This window comes from Indicator indicator, chromosome 13, assembly GCF_027791375.1.
Source record: "Indicator indicator isolate 239-I01 chromosome 13, UM_Iind_1.1, whole genome shotgun sequence".
In the NCBI taxonomy this organism is placed as follows: Eukaryota; Metazoa; Chordata; class Aves; order Piciformes; family Indicatoridae; genus Indicator; species Indicator indicator.
Genome location: NC_072022.1, coordinates 13281282 through 13299090, shown reverse-complemented (window position 1 = coordinate 13299090; position 17809 = coordinate 13281282). Strand labels below are relative to the sequence as shown.

General features: G+C 42.5%; 1 protein-coding gene across 1 annotated transcript; it reads right to left on the bottom strand.

Moving 5' to 3' along the window:
* Positions 1-3960: 3960 nt before the first annotated feature.
* Positions 3961-16627, bottom strand: PARL (presenilin associated rhomboid like). The gene is made up of 10 exons (XM_054386005.1): positions 16581-16627; positions 16302-16500; positions 15733-15873; positions 13378-13426; positions 11374-11469; positions 9658-9807; positions 9159-9229; positions 7765-7866; positions 5918-6015; positions 3961-4251 (listed from the first exon to the last, which is right to left on the bottom strand). The coding sequence occupies exons 1-10, from the start codon at positions 16625-16627 to the stop codon at positions 4140-4142; spliced, it is 1065 nt and encodes a 354-aa protein (XP_054241980.1). The 3' UTR covers positions 3961-4139.
* Positions 16628-17809: the final 1182 nt, after the last annotated feature.

Below are 17809 nucleotides of genomic sequence, written 5' to 3'. Positions count from 1 at the left end.
CCGAGCATCTGCATAATTATCACATTGTGGTTTGATTCACAATAAGCTATTTGAGATGGGGGGGAAAAGTCATTCCATGTAGTTGTGGCTTAGGTGGTTGCTTTTTTTTTATTTGCTTCTTGTTTGGGGTTTTGTACGGTTGGTTGTTTTTTTTTTTTTTCTTTCCCTGGGTTTGGGGTGGTTTTTTGTTTATTTCATTCTTTCTAATTTCCTTGATGTTCAAAGGTGTGACTAAATACTGAGATGCTAGTAAATACTGATGCCATATCTTACAAGGGCATTTGCTTGACAGAAGGTAGCTCATTTACTCTAGTGAGCTCTTATAACTCCAGGCATCTCCTTGTCTGATTGGCTTGCATATTGACTTTCTGTTGCAGTTTGAAAGTCCTTTTGGACCAGAGAAGGTAGTTTACCTTTGGCAGACAATGTTACATGACAGCTGAGGTGCAATTAAAAAAAAAAAAAAAAAGAGAAGAAACCAACTGCTTAAGAAACCAACTGCTTGGATATCTGCATATGTTAAATATCTCTAGGGTTTCTATAAATGAGGAAGATTGAGCTATTAGCCTTTAGAAAAGCAAATGCTGTTAGCCCTAATGTTAAGGTGAAGCTTAGGTATGAAACACTCAAAATACAGCCACTGACTGAAAACTGTGACTTCCAAACCTCTGTGGCAGTTTCAGGCTTTTTTTTTCCAGGAGCCTTGAGCCCCTGCAACTCTGAAAATCCATCAGAAATGGAGGCATGGCCTCTGAAGGGTCATCCTGAAAATGTGGTGCTTATTTGCATCCTTCTGGCAAGCTGAGAGGGTGCAGCAATATCATGCTGCCTGAGAAACTCTGAGTGGGATCCAGTCTCAGCAAGTGAGACAGGGGCATGGCTACCAAACTTTGAGGTAGGCACTGGCTACTATGGTGAATAACTTAATTGTAACCTTGGCTTATTCTTCTAACCTGTAAAATACATTCTTTGGGGTTCATAAACTCTCTTTTGTCCAATATTTATCCCTGTTTTCAGCCAGAATCTCTAAAAAACCCTCAGCAAATAGAGAAGTGTGGAAGAGACTGGAAAAGTTGAGTAGACAAGATATAATGCAAGGAAGAGATGGGGAAAAAAATAAAAGGAAGTGGACAAAGACAACAGGCAAGCATTAAATAAGTGTAAAACCAACATGTAAACTATTGTGAACTACAGGTGTGGAGCTTCCTTGGAACAAAATACTCTCAACAGCCATCCTCTGATGCTGCTGGCTTCTGCCTGTTTGGGTGGAAGTTGCCTGCTGCTGGCACCAGTGTGCCCAGCTGCTCTGTCATGGGCATGGCTGCACTAGAGCCCTAAAAATGGGCACACTTGTGAAGAATAGGAAAGGAGAAGCAGCAAAAGATTAGAAACAAAGTTGCAAAGCTTCTAGAGTGGAGCAAAGGATCATTAGATACACTAAGTCTTGTGTCTTGTATTGTTTAAGTGTTTAAGTCAACAGATCCTTAAACGGAACAAATCCTCAGGTGTCTCCTTTTCCACAGGAAAAAAAAATTAGACTTGAGGCACTAAGGGAGTTTACAGCAATTTTGTACTCCATTATTACAACTGGTGCCATCTAGCAGCTTGTATTCTTTACCCCTGCAGGAAACATATGTTCTGCAAGACACTGCTGTAAAGTAAAAGGGCACAAGTGGCTTCTTAAAAATGCAGTGTGTTGTTTGGCAAGTCAGTCCACCTGGAATGGCTACCACAGGGAAGAATTCAGCATTTGAGCCTGCCAGCTCACATTGGGGCAGACTCCTCAGCCCTTCACAAGGGAGGTGGGAGGCCAGGCTGCAGGCCACATATGGGTAAGAGGATATCCAACGCCGAGTTACTGTTTTTATTTGTATAATGGCAAACACTGGCATGGTACTACCCTCAGGTTGATGTTAGTAGTTACTTCAGGTTACAGTGTTGCAGATCTCAGGCACCTCAACTATTTTTGCTGAAGCTGCTCATTTTTCTAGAGCCTGCACATTCCGAACCAAATGTTACTGCTTTTAAACTTCTTAGAAAACCCTTAAAGGAAACTAGCAATACAGCACATCTTGAAGAGAAAAAAACCCACGTTAATGCAGTGAAAGCTTACAGAAAGCAGTGTAACTCATGGTAAAATATCCAAGCCCACAGGGTAATTCATTCTTCCACTGCACATAATTATGGAAATGTGGTGTAGTAAATTCTAACAAGATACAACAGCATCGTGGAAGCACATAGAAATGAAAAACACAGCGTGCATAAGCCACAGCTGATGAAGAAAGCTGGACCATAAACCTGCATGCAAGCTTTGGCAGGCAATCCAGAATTACTCCATGTAAGAAAGAAGAAGCAGGGAACTACAGGCCAGTCTCACCTCTGTGCCTGGTAAGATCATGGAGCAGATCCTCCCGGTGGCCTTCTATGGATAGGTCACAACATTAATCAATGAAGGGCGAGCTACTGCTGTCATTGACCTGCACCTGAGCAAAGCCTTCCACACTGTCCCACACCACAGCCTGGTCTCCAAGCTGGTGACACATGGGTTTGATGGGTGGACCACGAGATGGATAAAGAACTGGCTTGATGGCTGCACCCAAAGAGTGGCTGTCAATGGCTCCATGTCCCAGTGGAGGACAGGGACAAGTGGAGTCCCTCAGGGATCAGTCCTGGGACCAGTCTTGTTCAATAACTTTGTTGGTGACATGGACAGAGGCATTGAGTGCACCCTCAGCAAGTTTGCTGATGACACCAAGCTGTGTGGTGCAGCAGTCATGCTGGAGGGAAGGGATGCCATCCAGAGGGACCTGGACAGGCTGGAGAGGTGGGCACAAGCCAACCTCATGAGGTTCAACAAGACCAAGTGCAAGGTCCTGCATCTGGGTCGAGGCAATCCCAAGCACAGATACAGGCTGGGCAGTGACTGGCTAGAAAACATCCCTGAGGAGAGGGACTTGGGGGTGCTGGAAGAGGAGAAGCTCAACATGAGCTGTCAGTGTGCACTTGCAGCCCAGAAAGCCAACCAGAGCCTGGGCTGCATCAAGAGAAGTGTGGCCAGCAGGTCAAGGGAGGTGATTCTCCCTCTCTACTCAGCTCTGGTGAGACCCCACCTGGAGTACTGCGTCCAGTTCTGGAGCCCCTATTACAGGAGGGATCTGGACATGCTGGAACATGTCCAGAGGAGGGCCACCAGGATGATCAGAGGGCTGGAGCACCTCTCCTATGAGGACAGACTGAAAGAGTTGGGGCTGTTCAGTCTGGAGAAGAGAAGGCTCTGAGGTGACCTTATTGTGGTTTTTCAATACCTGAAGGGGGCCTACAAGAAAGCTGGGGAGGGACTTTTTAGGATATCAGGTAGTGATAGGACTAGGGGGAATGGAATAAAGCTGGAAGTGGGGAGATTCAGGCTGGACGTGAGGAAGAAGTTCTTCACCATGAGAGTGGTGAGAGCCTGGAATGGGTTGTCCAGGGAGGTGGTTGAGGCCCCATCCCTGGAGGTGTTTAAGGCCAGGCTGGATGAGGCTCTGGCCAGCCTCATGTAGTGTGAGGTGTCCCTGCCCATGGCAGGGGGGTTGGAACTGGATGATCCTTGTGGTCCCTTCCAACCCTAACTGATTCTATGATTCTGTTTCAAACTTAAGAATAAAAGAGACCATGGGCTTATCTCATCCAATCTTTTCAACAGTTAAGACCACCTTAGCCTTGTGTTGAGGCCAGTCTATCTAAAGCATACCTTCTAGGAAAGCACCCCCTGCAGTGTGGTGGACATTAGGGAGATATATGATCCATTAACTTCCTCAGTTTCAAAAATGTTTATCTTCCTAAGTATTAACCAGTTGTACCCCGTTTTTGAAGGTTTTTACACAGAGCTTTTGGTCACTTTAGTAAAAAGCATTTTTTAATTCTTCCTTTTAAAAAAATGAAATGCAGACTGTTACCTCAAAAAGCAACAGGATAAAAACCTTTATTGTTCCACCTCAGAGTTCACTTTCTACCGATGGCAGTTTTTGTAACTGTACACTAGAAACCTCACCTCTTCAGAGGCCTAACGTGGAGTAGCAAAAAGACCTTCAAACCACTTCAATCCCATGTCTTCAAGTAATATACCACTTGGGCAGAAGGTATATCTCAGATCAGAATCAGTTAGATCTCCCGCCCTTCCCTGTGTTCTTCATCCTCATTTCATGCCAAGCTTTCACCAGTGGTTCTCTGTTCTTCCAGATGAGCTCATGGCCATATGTCACGTACCACCTGAGAAACAAAATACAAGTTACCACTGCAAGCTTTCTCTGTATCTGAGGGACCATCCGATCACTAAAATCAAGTAATTCACATGTTTAGGAGACAAACTGAGGCAGGAAGAACAGTGTTGTTGGAAAGTGCAAGGTATGCCACTTATTTTCTTGATTCTTAGTAGTTAATTTTTTGTGTGCTTTTGCTTGTCAGTCCTGAGAGTAAAGGCCTTTAATTTCATTTTTTTCAGGATTTCTACTAAATGCAAAAAAAAAAACATTCCCTTTACAATTCTGTTAAAACAGCACTGTGTTAATCCATCCTGACAACTCTAAGTGAAAGTATTTTTGTATGCAAATGCAACTACCCCATAATGAACAGCCAGATTCCATTCAAAGTGAATTTTCTTCTGTAAACATCTAAGTGAACATTTAGTTTATCAAAGTGTTCTAGCTTAAGTTACTTTCAAAGAGAACTATACATGTTCACATATCAGCATAAGTGATGAAGCAAGGTGGAAGGGAGAGGCAGGAGGGGAAGTAACCACATGGAAATAGGTTGAAGGTTCTCCCACAAGCCAAGCTTCACACCTGAGTCCTGAGTAACAAAAGCACCTTGATATGAGCCACCAGTCAGTGCAAACTGGTGCCTTCTGAAGTGGGCAGTTGTCTGAGGCAGTGTATAGAAAATGCTGTAACCACTCGACATATGTCCTTAGAGCGCCTGTTTTAGGATGAAGTGACCAAAATGATCACAGAGTAGAACATGTAGGTGAGGGAGACAAGTCAACTCAAGACAATTTTTACTGCTACTGTTATTCTATTTCAGTGATGTGATAATCTGTATCACAGTGAACAAGCTGATACAGATGCACCATGGCAGAAAGCAGCTAGGAATCAGCAAGATTACATCAAAGGCCAAGAAAAGGCAAATCAGACCAAAATAAGTGTCCTCCACCTGCTCTTTGTCTGGTCTAGCTAAATCTCAGGTAGGCTTTTTAAATGCCTATATAAAATGTTTTTAAATGCTCTTAGCAATAACTGTGTGAAATAAGACAACATTACAATCAGGCAGAAGGGGAAAAACTCACTGGGTAATGTAGTTCAAACACGAAACAATGCAGAATTGTTTCTTACAAACTGGTTGCTGGTAGTTCTTCCCAATTAGGAAGGCCCCACACAAAGACAATGCAGCAATGCTGAGAAACATCAGTGGAGACTGCTCAAAGGAATTTGGCCTGAGCTTATTATTAATTCTGTAGCTCTCTCTAAATTGGTAATTAGAGGAAAAGCACTAAGACAAAGAAATTTTCTTAGCTGTTTAATTCTAGAAGTATTTTAATTTGTCCATGCTGTGTTTTGTGAGCATTTTTTCTGCCTTGTGACTCTCTTCAATGTGCTGGGGAGAGGCAGGACAGAAACAGACAGCACAAGTTAGGGTGACAGGGCAACGTGACATCTAATTTATCATTCCAGTGCAGTTCAGCTGAATTTCTTTCAGTTCTGCTGCATATGTTAACAGTATTGTCCACACAGTTTCACAGCACTATAAAGATAACAATGAGTTGCCTTCAATGCTACTTAAGACAACTTTCAGAAAACCCTCCACACTTCAGAGATAAGAGGAAAAAATACAGGATGAATTTACATATGAAACAAACAGAAATTAGTAAATACAGACTTACATTCCAAAGAGAGCTCCCCCAAGATGTGCAGCATGGTCAAAAAGTTTCCAGCCTAAAGCAAGCCCTGCAGTGTCAAATGCAATTATTGCTTTTAAAGCCTGGAAAGGAACAGAACATGGAATGGACAGGATCAGTCACAGCATATAATAGCTACTGAGAGCAGATTTTCCAATTTAGGATTGAAAAATATTCTGTAAATTTCTTATCAAAGCAATCACTGTAAAAAAAGAAAGTCTTAACAACAGACTCAGGCCCTAGTTCTACTGTGCTGTCAGAATACAGATATGGGCAGAGAGAGAGTGTCTCCTTTTCAAATACTCAACTCTCTTCTCATTTTTGTTTCTAAAGCTATACACACACTTGGGGAAAAAGACACCACCTAACTGCAACATTCTCATTCACTAATACTGACTCAACTTAGAGTTGTGTGCCTGTCTGTCTTCAAAAAACACAACCCTCTAGTGGATGGAGCATGTAGGGCAGCATCCTTGACTTCTTGATTATAAATTGATCATCACACTCTCCTAAATGATTCAACTGCTGGAAGGTAGAAAATCAATATGATAGTGAACAGCTCTGTGGCCAGGAACAGCATCAGTAACAGTATTACCCTCCTGAGGTGACACAAACCACCAGAACTGTGGGACAGAATGTCAAACTGTACTAAAAATGCCTCATTCCAAAAAGATCATTTAATCTCCAAATCTCCAAAAGAGATTTAACATTAGAATGAAATGTAATTTTAAGTAGGATAGGAGCTATACTGCTACATTGGCTTGTTTATTTTAAAAGCTGATTATGGTATATAAGTAAGGTAGGCTAAAGGAGTACAGAAAGTTTAGAAATAGTTACAAGGGTAAACTTATTCCAACCTTTATACTGCATTAGTCACTGCTGCAGTGAGCACTTCTCCACAGCAATGCTCTGTGGCTCTGCCAATTTTTCTACCCTAGACATCTTTTCTAGGGAAGATGCAGTCACAGGATAGCACGTAAAAAAAAAAAAAATCCAGGTCTACCCAAACAGAAGTGCAAGAAAAACATAGTTTGAACAGCTGTTCAAATCTGTAAGCTTCACTTACAACAAAACAAACAAAAAAACTCCAAACAAACAAATTAAATCATGTGATCTTGAATTGACAAAACGTAAAGCAGTTAAGTAAACCAGTAGAACCAACTTTACAAAGCAGACTAGAGTTAACTTATCAAAACACATCAAGTTACACACAAAAATCTTTTCTTAATTGGGGCAGTGGACATGCTTGAAAGAATTTAATGGACAAAAAAGGAGTCCCTAGTAATACACATGAAAAAGCCTCAGCAGTTTATTTCCAATCCTGACAGTGTTCTTCAAAGTATCAGAAGAGGGTATCCAAATGAGGAGGCAAGTATTCCTCCAGGGCAGGAACGTTATTTCCCTTGAGAAGTGAAAATTTTGGGTTTCCCACCCTGACAAATTTTCTTCAAAATCAGTGTGTCAGTATTAGATTAGTCTGTAATAAGTGCTGCTATAAAAAAATATCACCCATCAGAAAACACAGTATGTGTATGCAGATTTCCTCAGACAGGTGAACCTCAGTCCCTCCCAGTTTCTTTCACCTCTAGCATTGGTTTGAAACAGACTCATGCGAGGATGGAACTTAGAATAATTCTAAATTGACTACACACTTGTGTAATGACTGTGCTAGGCTGCAACAATCCCCACTCGGTCTCCAGGACTTCCATGACCTGTGTTCTCTTTCAAAATAAATTTAACAGCAACACAACTGTGAGGACACATGCTCAGATCTTGAAGAGGCATGGGGAAAACATTTTAAGATTAGGATTTCTAAGTTCAAAGGCACTTACACTTCCTGCTGTAAATGTGACCATTGGAAGAAATATGATGGCTAGTTTTGCTTCTGGCATCTTTGTGCATACAGCTGCAAGGACAGTCATTATAGCTCCTGACTGTAAATACATCAAAACACATCAAAGTAAGGTCACATGTTACATAAGGGATGATTTACTTTCTGCATGTTAACTCCTTTTCCCTTTGGCTTTTATTTTTGAAGGCAGCCATTTGGTTAACCCTCAAAGCAAAAGGCACCACAGCAAAGTTCCAAAATAAAAAAAAGCAAGATGCTATTATTTAATTTCAGTATCTGAAGTGATAAATATTGGGGAAAACAATACCCCTCAGATGCTCATGTAATTAAGAAATTCTGCTCCCCCCTTGATTTTTAAGATAACAGTTTATGTCAATATGCTTTTTTCCCAGTAAACCCTAGAAATCTAACATATATCAAACACAGACATCTCAAATGCAGGGAATCATTCTGAAGCTTGTATCAAAACAAGGAAAATAACAGATGGACAGGGACAAGAAATCTTTTGTCTATAAAACAAGCAGTTGTCTGGCCTTTACTATAACCACAGGCTTTTGTATCCATGAGACATCTCAACAGAAAGGCTGTGAATGCAGTGAACTAATGCAACATGTGGCAATTTCAGTGAGTTGAGATCAGTATAACTAATGAGAAGTAACTTGCTCCAGATAGTGTTTTTCACAAGGGACAATACACTGACAGCACTACCAAGAACTCTAAACTTTCTCAACAGATCTCTTCATTCCAACTGAAAAATAAGAATGTGACTTCTAGCTTTTATCAAAATTATTTAGTAAAGTAAGTTATAAGCCTTTAAAACTCGTCAAATGGTTATGTTCACTTCAAACTTTAAGTGTTTTAAAACCTTCTACTACTAAAAATACCTGTAAGACACAGAGCCAAAAGACAACACCTCCTCAGCCAGCCTCAGATCTTTCATACTGTGAGACTTCTGGCAGGAGTGCTGTCCTTTTTGCACAGCATGCCCTACAACTTGCACTAGTACAGCATGCTGATTTTGATTGTCTGATTACACTGTCTCTTTCTCAAGTACTCTATCTTCAATTAGAGAAGACTGTCACACAGTTATGAAATAAGTTATAGAACTGAACCATATGGAGGTCCCACTGTTAAGTACTCACTTACAAGCCATTAGCATTAAGTGCCATCAGTTCCGGGCTGCTGCTGCTAGAGTGTTAATATAGCTGAAGAACAGGCACAGGAATCACTGCCTGGTTCTTGGTTTTGGTAACCCTTCCTAGTTTCCATTATCCCAAATATATTCTTGGCTTTTGAGCCCGTTAAAAAACACTGCAGGCTTTGAAAATGGCTTCAGAGATAGTTACAAGGTAACCAATATTCTGAGATACTTACAGCTCCAAGGGATGGTTCAAACCTTCCAGTGGCCATTTTAGCAACATAACTGACAAAAGAGGAGATAACCCCTAGAAAGGAAAAACGACTGTTGGAAATAATGCCAGCAACACAGACAAGCATCAGAAAGTACAACAAAGGTACTGAATGCCTTCCTGAAGGTGCTAGTATAGGTGATGGGAGGGTTTTGGTTGTCGTTTCAACTTGAATTAAGTAGTCATCTTTTCCCATCAAACTCCCATGAGCTATTTTATTTTGGTACCTAACATAAATTCAAACTAGACACTTGTATTGTCATGGTAGTCTGAAGCCCAATATCCTAAACCCATTAAAATTCTGTAGGACAGCAAATGACTACTGCAGTCAGTATAGAGCAATGTATGGGACTGAACAATGGCTTTCTCTCATCATGCCTCTATTAACCATGCACTCACTTTACTTGCATAAATACATATTTATATTTTTTAAGTAAGTGTTGTATGTATATATTTAACATTACCAGCAGAAAGATACACTGCAATGAACTGCTCACACCCCAAAAGAGAGACAACGCTGCTGGAAAAGCTCCATAAAACATACATATTTGCTGCCATGTGGAAGAGAGAGAAGTGACTGAATGTAGAGAGCAGCATGGGAGAACACAGGGCTCCTAAAAAAAAAGCAATTAATGAAAACAAAGTCAGTGTTTTAATTAGGCTCAATGTACACGTCATGCAGACTAGAAACATATCAAGGTATACTACAGGCTAATGATACTTAGAATTCAAGTTTGAGCTATATAATAAACCCAAAAAAATGTAACTTGATATTCTATGCAACACCTTTTGAAAGGTGGGCCATATACCCCAGAGATATGCAAGATGTACAAATAGCTACTTCAGAAAGTCTTAATTACCTACTTGGGAATATTTAATGTAAAATATTTATCTTCTCACAGAATCAGTAAGGTTGGAAAAGACCTCAAGGACCATCAAAGTCCAACCTGTCACCCAAGACCTCATGACTACTAAACCATGTCACCAAGTGCCACGTCCAATCCCCTCTTGAACACCTCCAGGGAAGGTGACTCCACCACCTCCCTGGGCAGCACATTCCAATGTCTAACGACTCTCTCTGTGAAGAGCTTTCTCCTCACCTCAAGCCTAAACTTCCCCTGGCACAGCTTGAGACTGTGTCCTCTTGTTCTGGTGCTGGTTGCCTGGGAGAATGACATGCCTCCCATGCTTACAAGAGATTTTATTTATATGAGTAACTATATACAATTATTTTGCAAACGAGATGACCTCAAAGTAAAACAATCTTTATTTTAAAAAAGCTACTAGTTCTGCTCACTGAACCAGCAGCCTGGAAAATGCATGAAAACCAATCAGCAGATTTAAAGGTCAACACAATTTAACACAGGAGTGTTTGGAGTCACTGATACTCAGGTCTGGATAACATTGGAATGCTGTGGGGAATTGGTCGAGTTTCCATTTTTTCAGAAGAAATTAGGTTAGCAGAAAGTATCCTAATGCATGTTTGTCTCATTTTTTTTTTTAATTGGAGAAATGAAAACTAATTGTTCTGCCATTAAATACTAGTATCTTAAGTAACCCTTTTCAGGACATTTCACAGAGAGGAAAAGCCAAGTCTGTGGGGTTTTCTTAACATAACCCAAAGCATGTTTTTGAAACAAGGGTCGTGTACATAACACACAGACTAATGCTTGTCTGCTGATGAAAGCACACAGGCATGTTTTGCATCCCATGGAATGTTAAGGAAAGGGAAAAATAAATCACATTTGAGTCTAGTTTTTAACTGGCAGTATTCTCCTGCTTCCCAATTAGTGGTAAGGTTCACAATCTGACTGGGACAACAGTAGGGCCTGGTATCACTGGAAGAACTGCCTCCTCACCTTTACAGAGGCAGGAGCTGCATTGTACTGATTGCAGTGAAAAGCCAGGTAGCAGACAACAGTTTTGACACTATGATGTTTAGAAAAACACCAGTGTTTGCTTGATTAAAAAAAAAAAAAAAAATCACATCCATTACTTCTAACTTTTCTCCCCTCAAACCATTTCTTGTCTAGAAAGAATGACATATTTGGACATGACTCAGATTGCTTGTGGATGATGGAACTACAAGTAAGCCTCACACCATGTGAAGCTTCTGCATTATGATCAGAGGTTCTATCACATCCCAGTGTAAAAGTCACCTAAATTCACTGTTCACTTACTGGAGGATGGATCTGAGGTGAAATATGTAAACATAATCCGTCGCATGCCAGGCAGCCTCCATAAACAGAATACAAAGACATTTGCAGCTATAATGCCTATTAAGAGGAGAAAAAGGTAAAAAAAGTGAATTATTAATGGAATACACCATAATGCTTACTGTGCACAAGCACCCAGAAGTTACAAGAATCATACTTGAGTATTCCCTTCTTTAGAGAGTTTAGAAAAACAAAGAAAATGGTATTTAAATAGTGGAAGTCTTAAAAAAATGTAACATTTAATTTCAACTGGTTTACCATACTGTGTAATGAATGCACCAGTTCAGAAAACCTGTACTGTTTTCTGAAAGCTGTTCAAGTTATGGTTTCAAACTTCTATTCCATTGTAGAATCAATGAAACAAGAGCCAGCTGAAGAGGTCCCATTTCTTGCCTCTCTACTTGCTTATTCACAGATGCCACAATCTGCTGCACAGCTGCATTTAACTGTGGGTGGAGGGAAGAAGACCAGGGGAACCATACAAACAGTACACATCCTGTCTGGTTTTGGAGAAGCTTTGGTTTTGAGGGAATTGTAAAGATACTGTCTAAGTTGCATTGGTGTTGCTAAGGAATAGCCACCTTTGGGAGACAACAAACATGCAGTATTTTACTTCACAGATATTTACTGAGATCTTACTTTATTTTAAATAATCACAGAACAGTTTGGGTTGGAAGGGACCTCCAAAAAAGGTCATCTAGTCCTCCAGTGAGCAGGGACATCCTCCCTGTCAAGCCTCACCTTGAATATCTCCAGAGATGAGGCCTCAACTACCTCCCTGAGCAACCTGTTTCAGGGTTCCATTACCCTCACTCTAAAGAGCTTGTTCCTAACATCCAACCTAAATCCGCTCTTAATTTAAAAACATTGGCCCTCATCCTATCACTGCAGGCCTTTGTAAACAGTCCCTCTCCAGCTGTCTTGTAGACCACTTCAGGTACTGGAAGGCTTTTATTAGGTCTTGCCAGAGCCTTCTCTTTTCCAGAATATGTAAATATATATAAATATATTTAAGAATATATAAATATATTTAAGAATTTAAATTATTAGAAACATAAGGATGTAAAACGTATTGTTTCTTGTTTAAAGTGCCTTCTCTACTAATATATAAGCATTCAGGCATTTAAAATATTTTATAATAGCTAGAAACATTAAAGGAGAAAATAATTGTTATTTCTTTACACGTTGGTAAATGTCACATAGTTATTCTCTATTTGAAGTTTGCAGTAAAACGTAAGAACTGTGAAAAACTATGATATATAAATTCTAGAACCACAACTTCAACATATCTCTTCTTTTGACACTCCACCCTATTCCACTACAGTCTTTTAGGAACAATTTTCCCTGCATGCTAAACCAAAATGTTACAGAACTGTCAACAATTTCAGTACAGCAAGCCCAACCTTGTAATGGCAATCAAAGGTAAATATCTGAAGGGCTTAGAGTCTACCAACTACAATTTGTCATTGCTTGTTAGATTAACCAGATATTGAGGGAAACAGTAGAAACTATACAGTATGAATCTTCACCACTCTTGCCACAGCACAGCTTTTCTATCTGTATAATGGCCTGGCTCCAGAGCAATTCAAAGCACCATACATACATTTCTTGGCAGCACTTGTTAATGGAGTGGCCTGAGATTATTTTTGCCCAAAACATTCAGCACACTCAGTGGAATGTAAACACCTGTTCCTTCTAAAAGCACTTGCTGTTTTTCACAGTTCCTGAGCAGAATGTTGCCAATCCTTCATGCTTTCTCACACAGTGCATAATTATTTTCAATGCATACGTAAAACAGTTTGTGAGAAGGAAGTGTAGAAGAAATAGTGTGTCCACAGGTGTATGTTTACACACGCTTTGTGCCTAACAACCTAAATGTAGCATGAAAGCCATCTGTTTTAACATACTGTACCTGTTTGCCATATTTCTCTTCCTGTGAATGTCTAATACTTGTAAGCTAACACAAACCTGTCACAGTCCGCTGACCCTCAGTCAGGTTATTCCACCAGCTGTTAACCTGAAACAGAATCGTGGTGCATCAGTGCCACTGTGGAGTGTTTGCAATCTCAAAAACAGTCATGCAAGGGTCTACCTTTTTAAGAAAGGAAAGCATTTGTTTGAAATCTGTTAAGTAAATTGGTTTCAAATGTTTCTATTTCTGATTGGTTTAGCTTTCCAAGCTGGCATTTCCTTGCTCAAGAACAGTCATCTACTCCTCTTTTCATAAAATACCACAGGCTTAAGAGTTTCTTCAAAAAGAATGGGGTTGTATCCTTTCATACTGCTCCACAGTATGCTTGTACTGCTCCACTCTGCTTGTACTAAACAAGGATCTAGCCCATAATGCTTACTTTAGCAGATTAGCCAAAGTTAGCATAAACCCTACCTCAGCTAAGCCTCACTCTAATGCTGTCTAACATACACCACCCACCTTTGAGAGATTCCACTTTTGTGCCAGGGTCACTTTTGCAGAGATGGCTCACAAGATGTGGAATCCATTCCCCCTTGCGTGCAGCTCACCCAGCCCTCCTCCAAGTTTAAACCCCTGAAAAAGTTTATTTTGAGCGCAGTCAGCCCACCGGCAAATTCCACCCCACTTTCCCTTCCTCAGCGTTCAGAACCATTTTGGACAAATATTTTACTGATAACACAATGACTTTCCAACCACACTGATGGGGACACACTGTCATAAAAATTATCTGCAGGTTGGAGGCAGGGGTTAATAATGCTACATGAAACAAACCATTCACTGTTTGATATCAAAGTAACAACTTCCTTATGTCTTTTTGTTTAGTTCTCTACCACAGCATACAGATACTGTTATTTCCTACAAAGACAGCCAGTTTAAGAACACTAAACAAATGTGATTCTTCTACAATACACGCAGTAGATGCCTTCAGAAGCTATTGGGGGATCTTGAACTTTTAAAAACAGAATTTACCAGTTGAAGATGCAGATTAGGAGTTTAAGCCTATTAACAACTTGGCAGTTTTGGGGTTTTTTGTTTCGATAGTTAATCACCAGATATTCCCTTTCATATGCAAAAGTATAAACCCAAAATTATTTAAAATAATCACTGTCTCCTCTGAATTTCATATACACCAAGCAAGAATGCATGCTGTGCTGGGCCTGGCTAGGACAGCGGCTTTCCTTTACAGCAGCTCATATGCGGTGCTATGTTTCAGATGTTTGACCAAACCAGTACCAGTAACACACTGAGTTCTAGCTTTTGCTGAACAGTGTTTGCACACCCTCAGGCATCTCCCATTCCTCACTGCCCCTGTGCTGAATAGGCTTGGTGTGTACAGCAAGCTGGGAAGGGACACAACTGGGAGGGTCACTTGAACTAACCGAAGAAATATTCCCTCCCACGTACCGTCGTGCTCAAGAGCAATAGGAGTTTTTAGGTTTAGCAATATTTTGCTTATGAACTGGGTGGGCATTGGTCTACCCTCCTTTCCTCTTCTCCCACTTATCAAATAATTTTTTGGTTGTTGTCTTATCTTTACCTTCAGGTTTTTTTGCTTTTATGCTTCCTTCCCTCTTCCCCATCCTACTGGGAGCAAGCATCTGTGTAATGCTTAACTGCCTATCAGGGTTAACCTACAAAGTGCCCATTTTGAATGGAGCATCACAATGCACACAAGGCAGATTACCAAACCAGCTCTCTATGTGCCCCACTCAGGACCTTGTGCTTCTCCAGCTCCACACTCAGCCCCTACTTCCCTTGAACAAGCAGAACTGAAAGACTTATCAAGCCTGGCCTACCACAATCCACAGCAGCAACCTTGAAACAAACATAACTAAACTAAACGTGCACTTATGTTTTTAGTTTTAAATACACTTAACAGTAAACTAAATGACTGACACTTTCAGAATGTCAAAGAAATTTGTAACAAGTCTTGCAGCACTTATGTTGTTCTTACTGCCCTAACTCTATAAAGTATCAGCATGGAAATGTCAGCTCTCACATTAGCGGGGAAAGAAAAAAAAGTACCTGGATAAGATATAAAAACTACTACTGCTGACTTCTATTTCAAGGTGAAGATGGTATTTTTCTCCAGTAAAGCTTTTGTAGATTTATTACGAGCTACAGTTTTCTAGAACTAATTCTATCAGTTTTCCTTGTAAGGAAACACATCTACTGCAATTTCCTGAGAACCTATTATTTCTCCAAGTTACAAAACAAGATAAACAGGACAAGTATTTGTTGTACACATGCTGCTCACAGATGTGCCTAGACCAGAGGAAAGATGTGGTTGTGTTTTATGCTGCTGCAAGGACTCACCCACATGAGCACAGGCGAAGCCTGGCTCTGTGTACCTGCTTTCTGAAGTCTCCTCTCTTCTGTGGCCGTATTTTATCCAACCAGTCTGCTCGAGCTTCCTCAAAATAGGTCTGGACCCGAGACTTGAGCGATTCATACTGCCAGATGGCAGCAGATCCAAAGGCAGAGCCTGTGAACTGGGCAATAGTGGACAGAGTCAAAAGTTGCATCATGATATACAAAAAAAAATTTTAACACTGATATCAAACACTGGAGGAACATGGTGGGGTTCCCATCACTGCCAATACTGAAGATGCGCTTGGACAGGGTGCTTGACAATTGTATCTAGGCTCCCTTTCCCACAAAAGGTTGGACCAGAGAACCTTTTGGGGTCCTTTCCAACTTGGGCTGTTCTGATTCTATCAAATGAATGCACTGTCTCCTGGCTTCGGTCGAGAAAGCCAGGCTCGTCCCGGGCTAATGCTACATGCCATTCTCAGTGGCTCGGCCCTAAATTTGCTTTCTAAATAGAACTAAGGCACCGCTGATGGTCCTGGGTCCCACCACTGAACCGCCCGCCCGGGCTGCCTGCCCACCCCACTCCCGGCTCATAGGAGCCACTTACCCCCACCGCGAAGAGGAACGGCTTTACTAGGCGGCCCGGCGAGGGACGGCCAGCGCTGGTCGGCGGAGGCGGCGGGCAGAGGCTGCGACGCGGGGCCGACGGGCCGGGACGCGCCTCGGCAGCGGCGGCTTCAGGAGGCTCCTCGGGCCGCGGCCGCGCCCGGCGAAAGCTCTGCCGCTGCTCCAGCAGCGCTGTCAGTCTGCGGGAGAGAGACGCAGACAGTCAGCACTAGCGCGCCCGCCCGCCCCCACAGCCTCCTTCTTCCCGGCCCGGCGGTACCTGTGCGGCCGCGGGCCCCGAGCACGGGCCCAGCACCACCACGCCATATTGGGCGCCACCCCGCGCCAAGCCCTTCCGGGGCATCCGGAAGCCATTTGCGGACACGGAGCTGGGCGCCCGACAAAAACGTTGAGACAGGCACTTGGTCGTCCCCTGCACCTTGACGCTGCGAGCACGCCGCGGGCCTCCCGGCGCCGATGTATACCGGGCCGAGGGGAGGTGGTGGTGGGGTGTACTTCCGGCAGCTGCCCCGGACGCCATGTGGAGAGGGTCATCTCGGCTCTGCCCTGCCATAGTGGGAGTGGCGCTGAGGGGCCCCTTCGGTCGCCATAATGAGTGTGGCAGCAACTTTACCTCCCTGGCCCCCTTGGTGAGTAGCGCTGGTGCTGTGTCATTACGGATTTGCATGGTTCTAATGTATTCTTTCCTTCAGAAGCCTTTTGCTGTAGACAGAGTCTGTCTCCTCCCAGCATGGGGGCTCAGCTTGCAGCACAGTAGAAGACAGGGAGGAGGATGGGGCTGCTGCCTCAGCCTTGCCTTGCTCCACAGTGTGGCTCCACCTCACCACGCTTCATCACCTTTAGAATCATTGAATGAGGTTGGAAAAGACCTCTAAGATCATCAAGTCTGATCATCAATGCTGCACCACCATGCCCACTAAGCCAGGTCCTGGGTGCCATGCCTATATGTTTTTTGAACATGTGACTCCACCTCTATCCTGCGCAGCCTATTCCAATGCCTCACCACTCTGTCCGTAAAGAATTTTTTCCTAATATCCAATCTAAACTTCCTATGGTGCAACTTGAGACCATTTCCTCTAATTGCTGGTTACCTGAGAGAAGAGACCAACCTCCACCTCACTACAGCCTCCTTTCAGATAGTTGTAGAGCACAATAAAGCCTCCCCTCAGCCTCCTCTTCTCCAGGCTAAACAGCCCCAGTTCCCTCAGCTGCTCTTCATTAGACTTCTCCACACATCCTCACCTTGCTCCTCTATTCTGCCTCACATCACCAGGCTGCTGCAGCAAATGGCTGCACATGGCTGACCACGTGTGAGGCAGCTATCCCACCCCACAGCCTCCTCTCGGGCTGCCATGCTCTTTGTTGTCCAGGTTGGGTGTCACCAGATGCCCTGTAATCCCCTCACTGCTATATAGGGCTCCAGCCTCACATTGTGCTGCTCTTCCCACCAAGATCTCCATGCCAGTGATGAGGACAGGCAGCTCCCTG

Coding starts and splice junctions, on each gene's coding strand:
- PARL (XM_054386005.1), bottom strand. CDS start 16,627: ATGGCGTGGTGGTGCTGGGCCCGTGCTCGGGGCCCGCGGCCGCACAG. Junction 16,501..16,580: donor CGGGGCCCGCGGCCGCACAG/GTACCGCCGGGC, acceptor TCTCTCCCGCAG/ACTGACAGCGCTGCTGGAGC. Junction 11,470..13,377: donor GGGTCAGCGGACTGTGACAG/GTTTGTGTTAGC, acceptor TCCTCTTAATAG/GCATTATAGCTGCAAATGTC.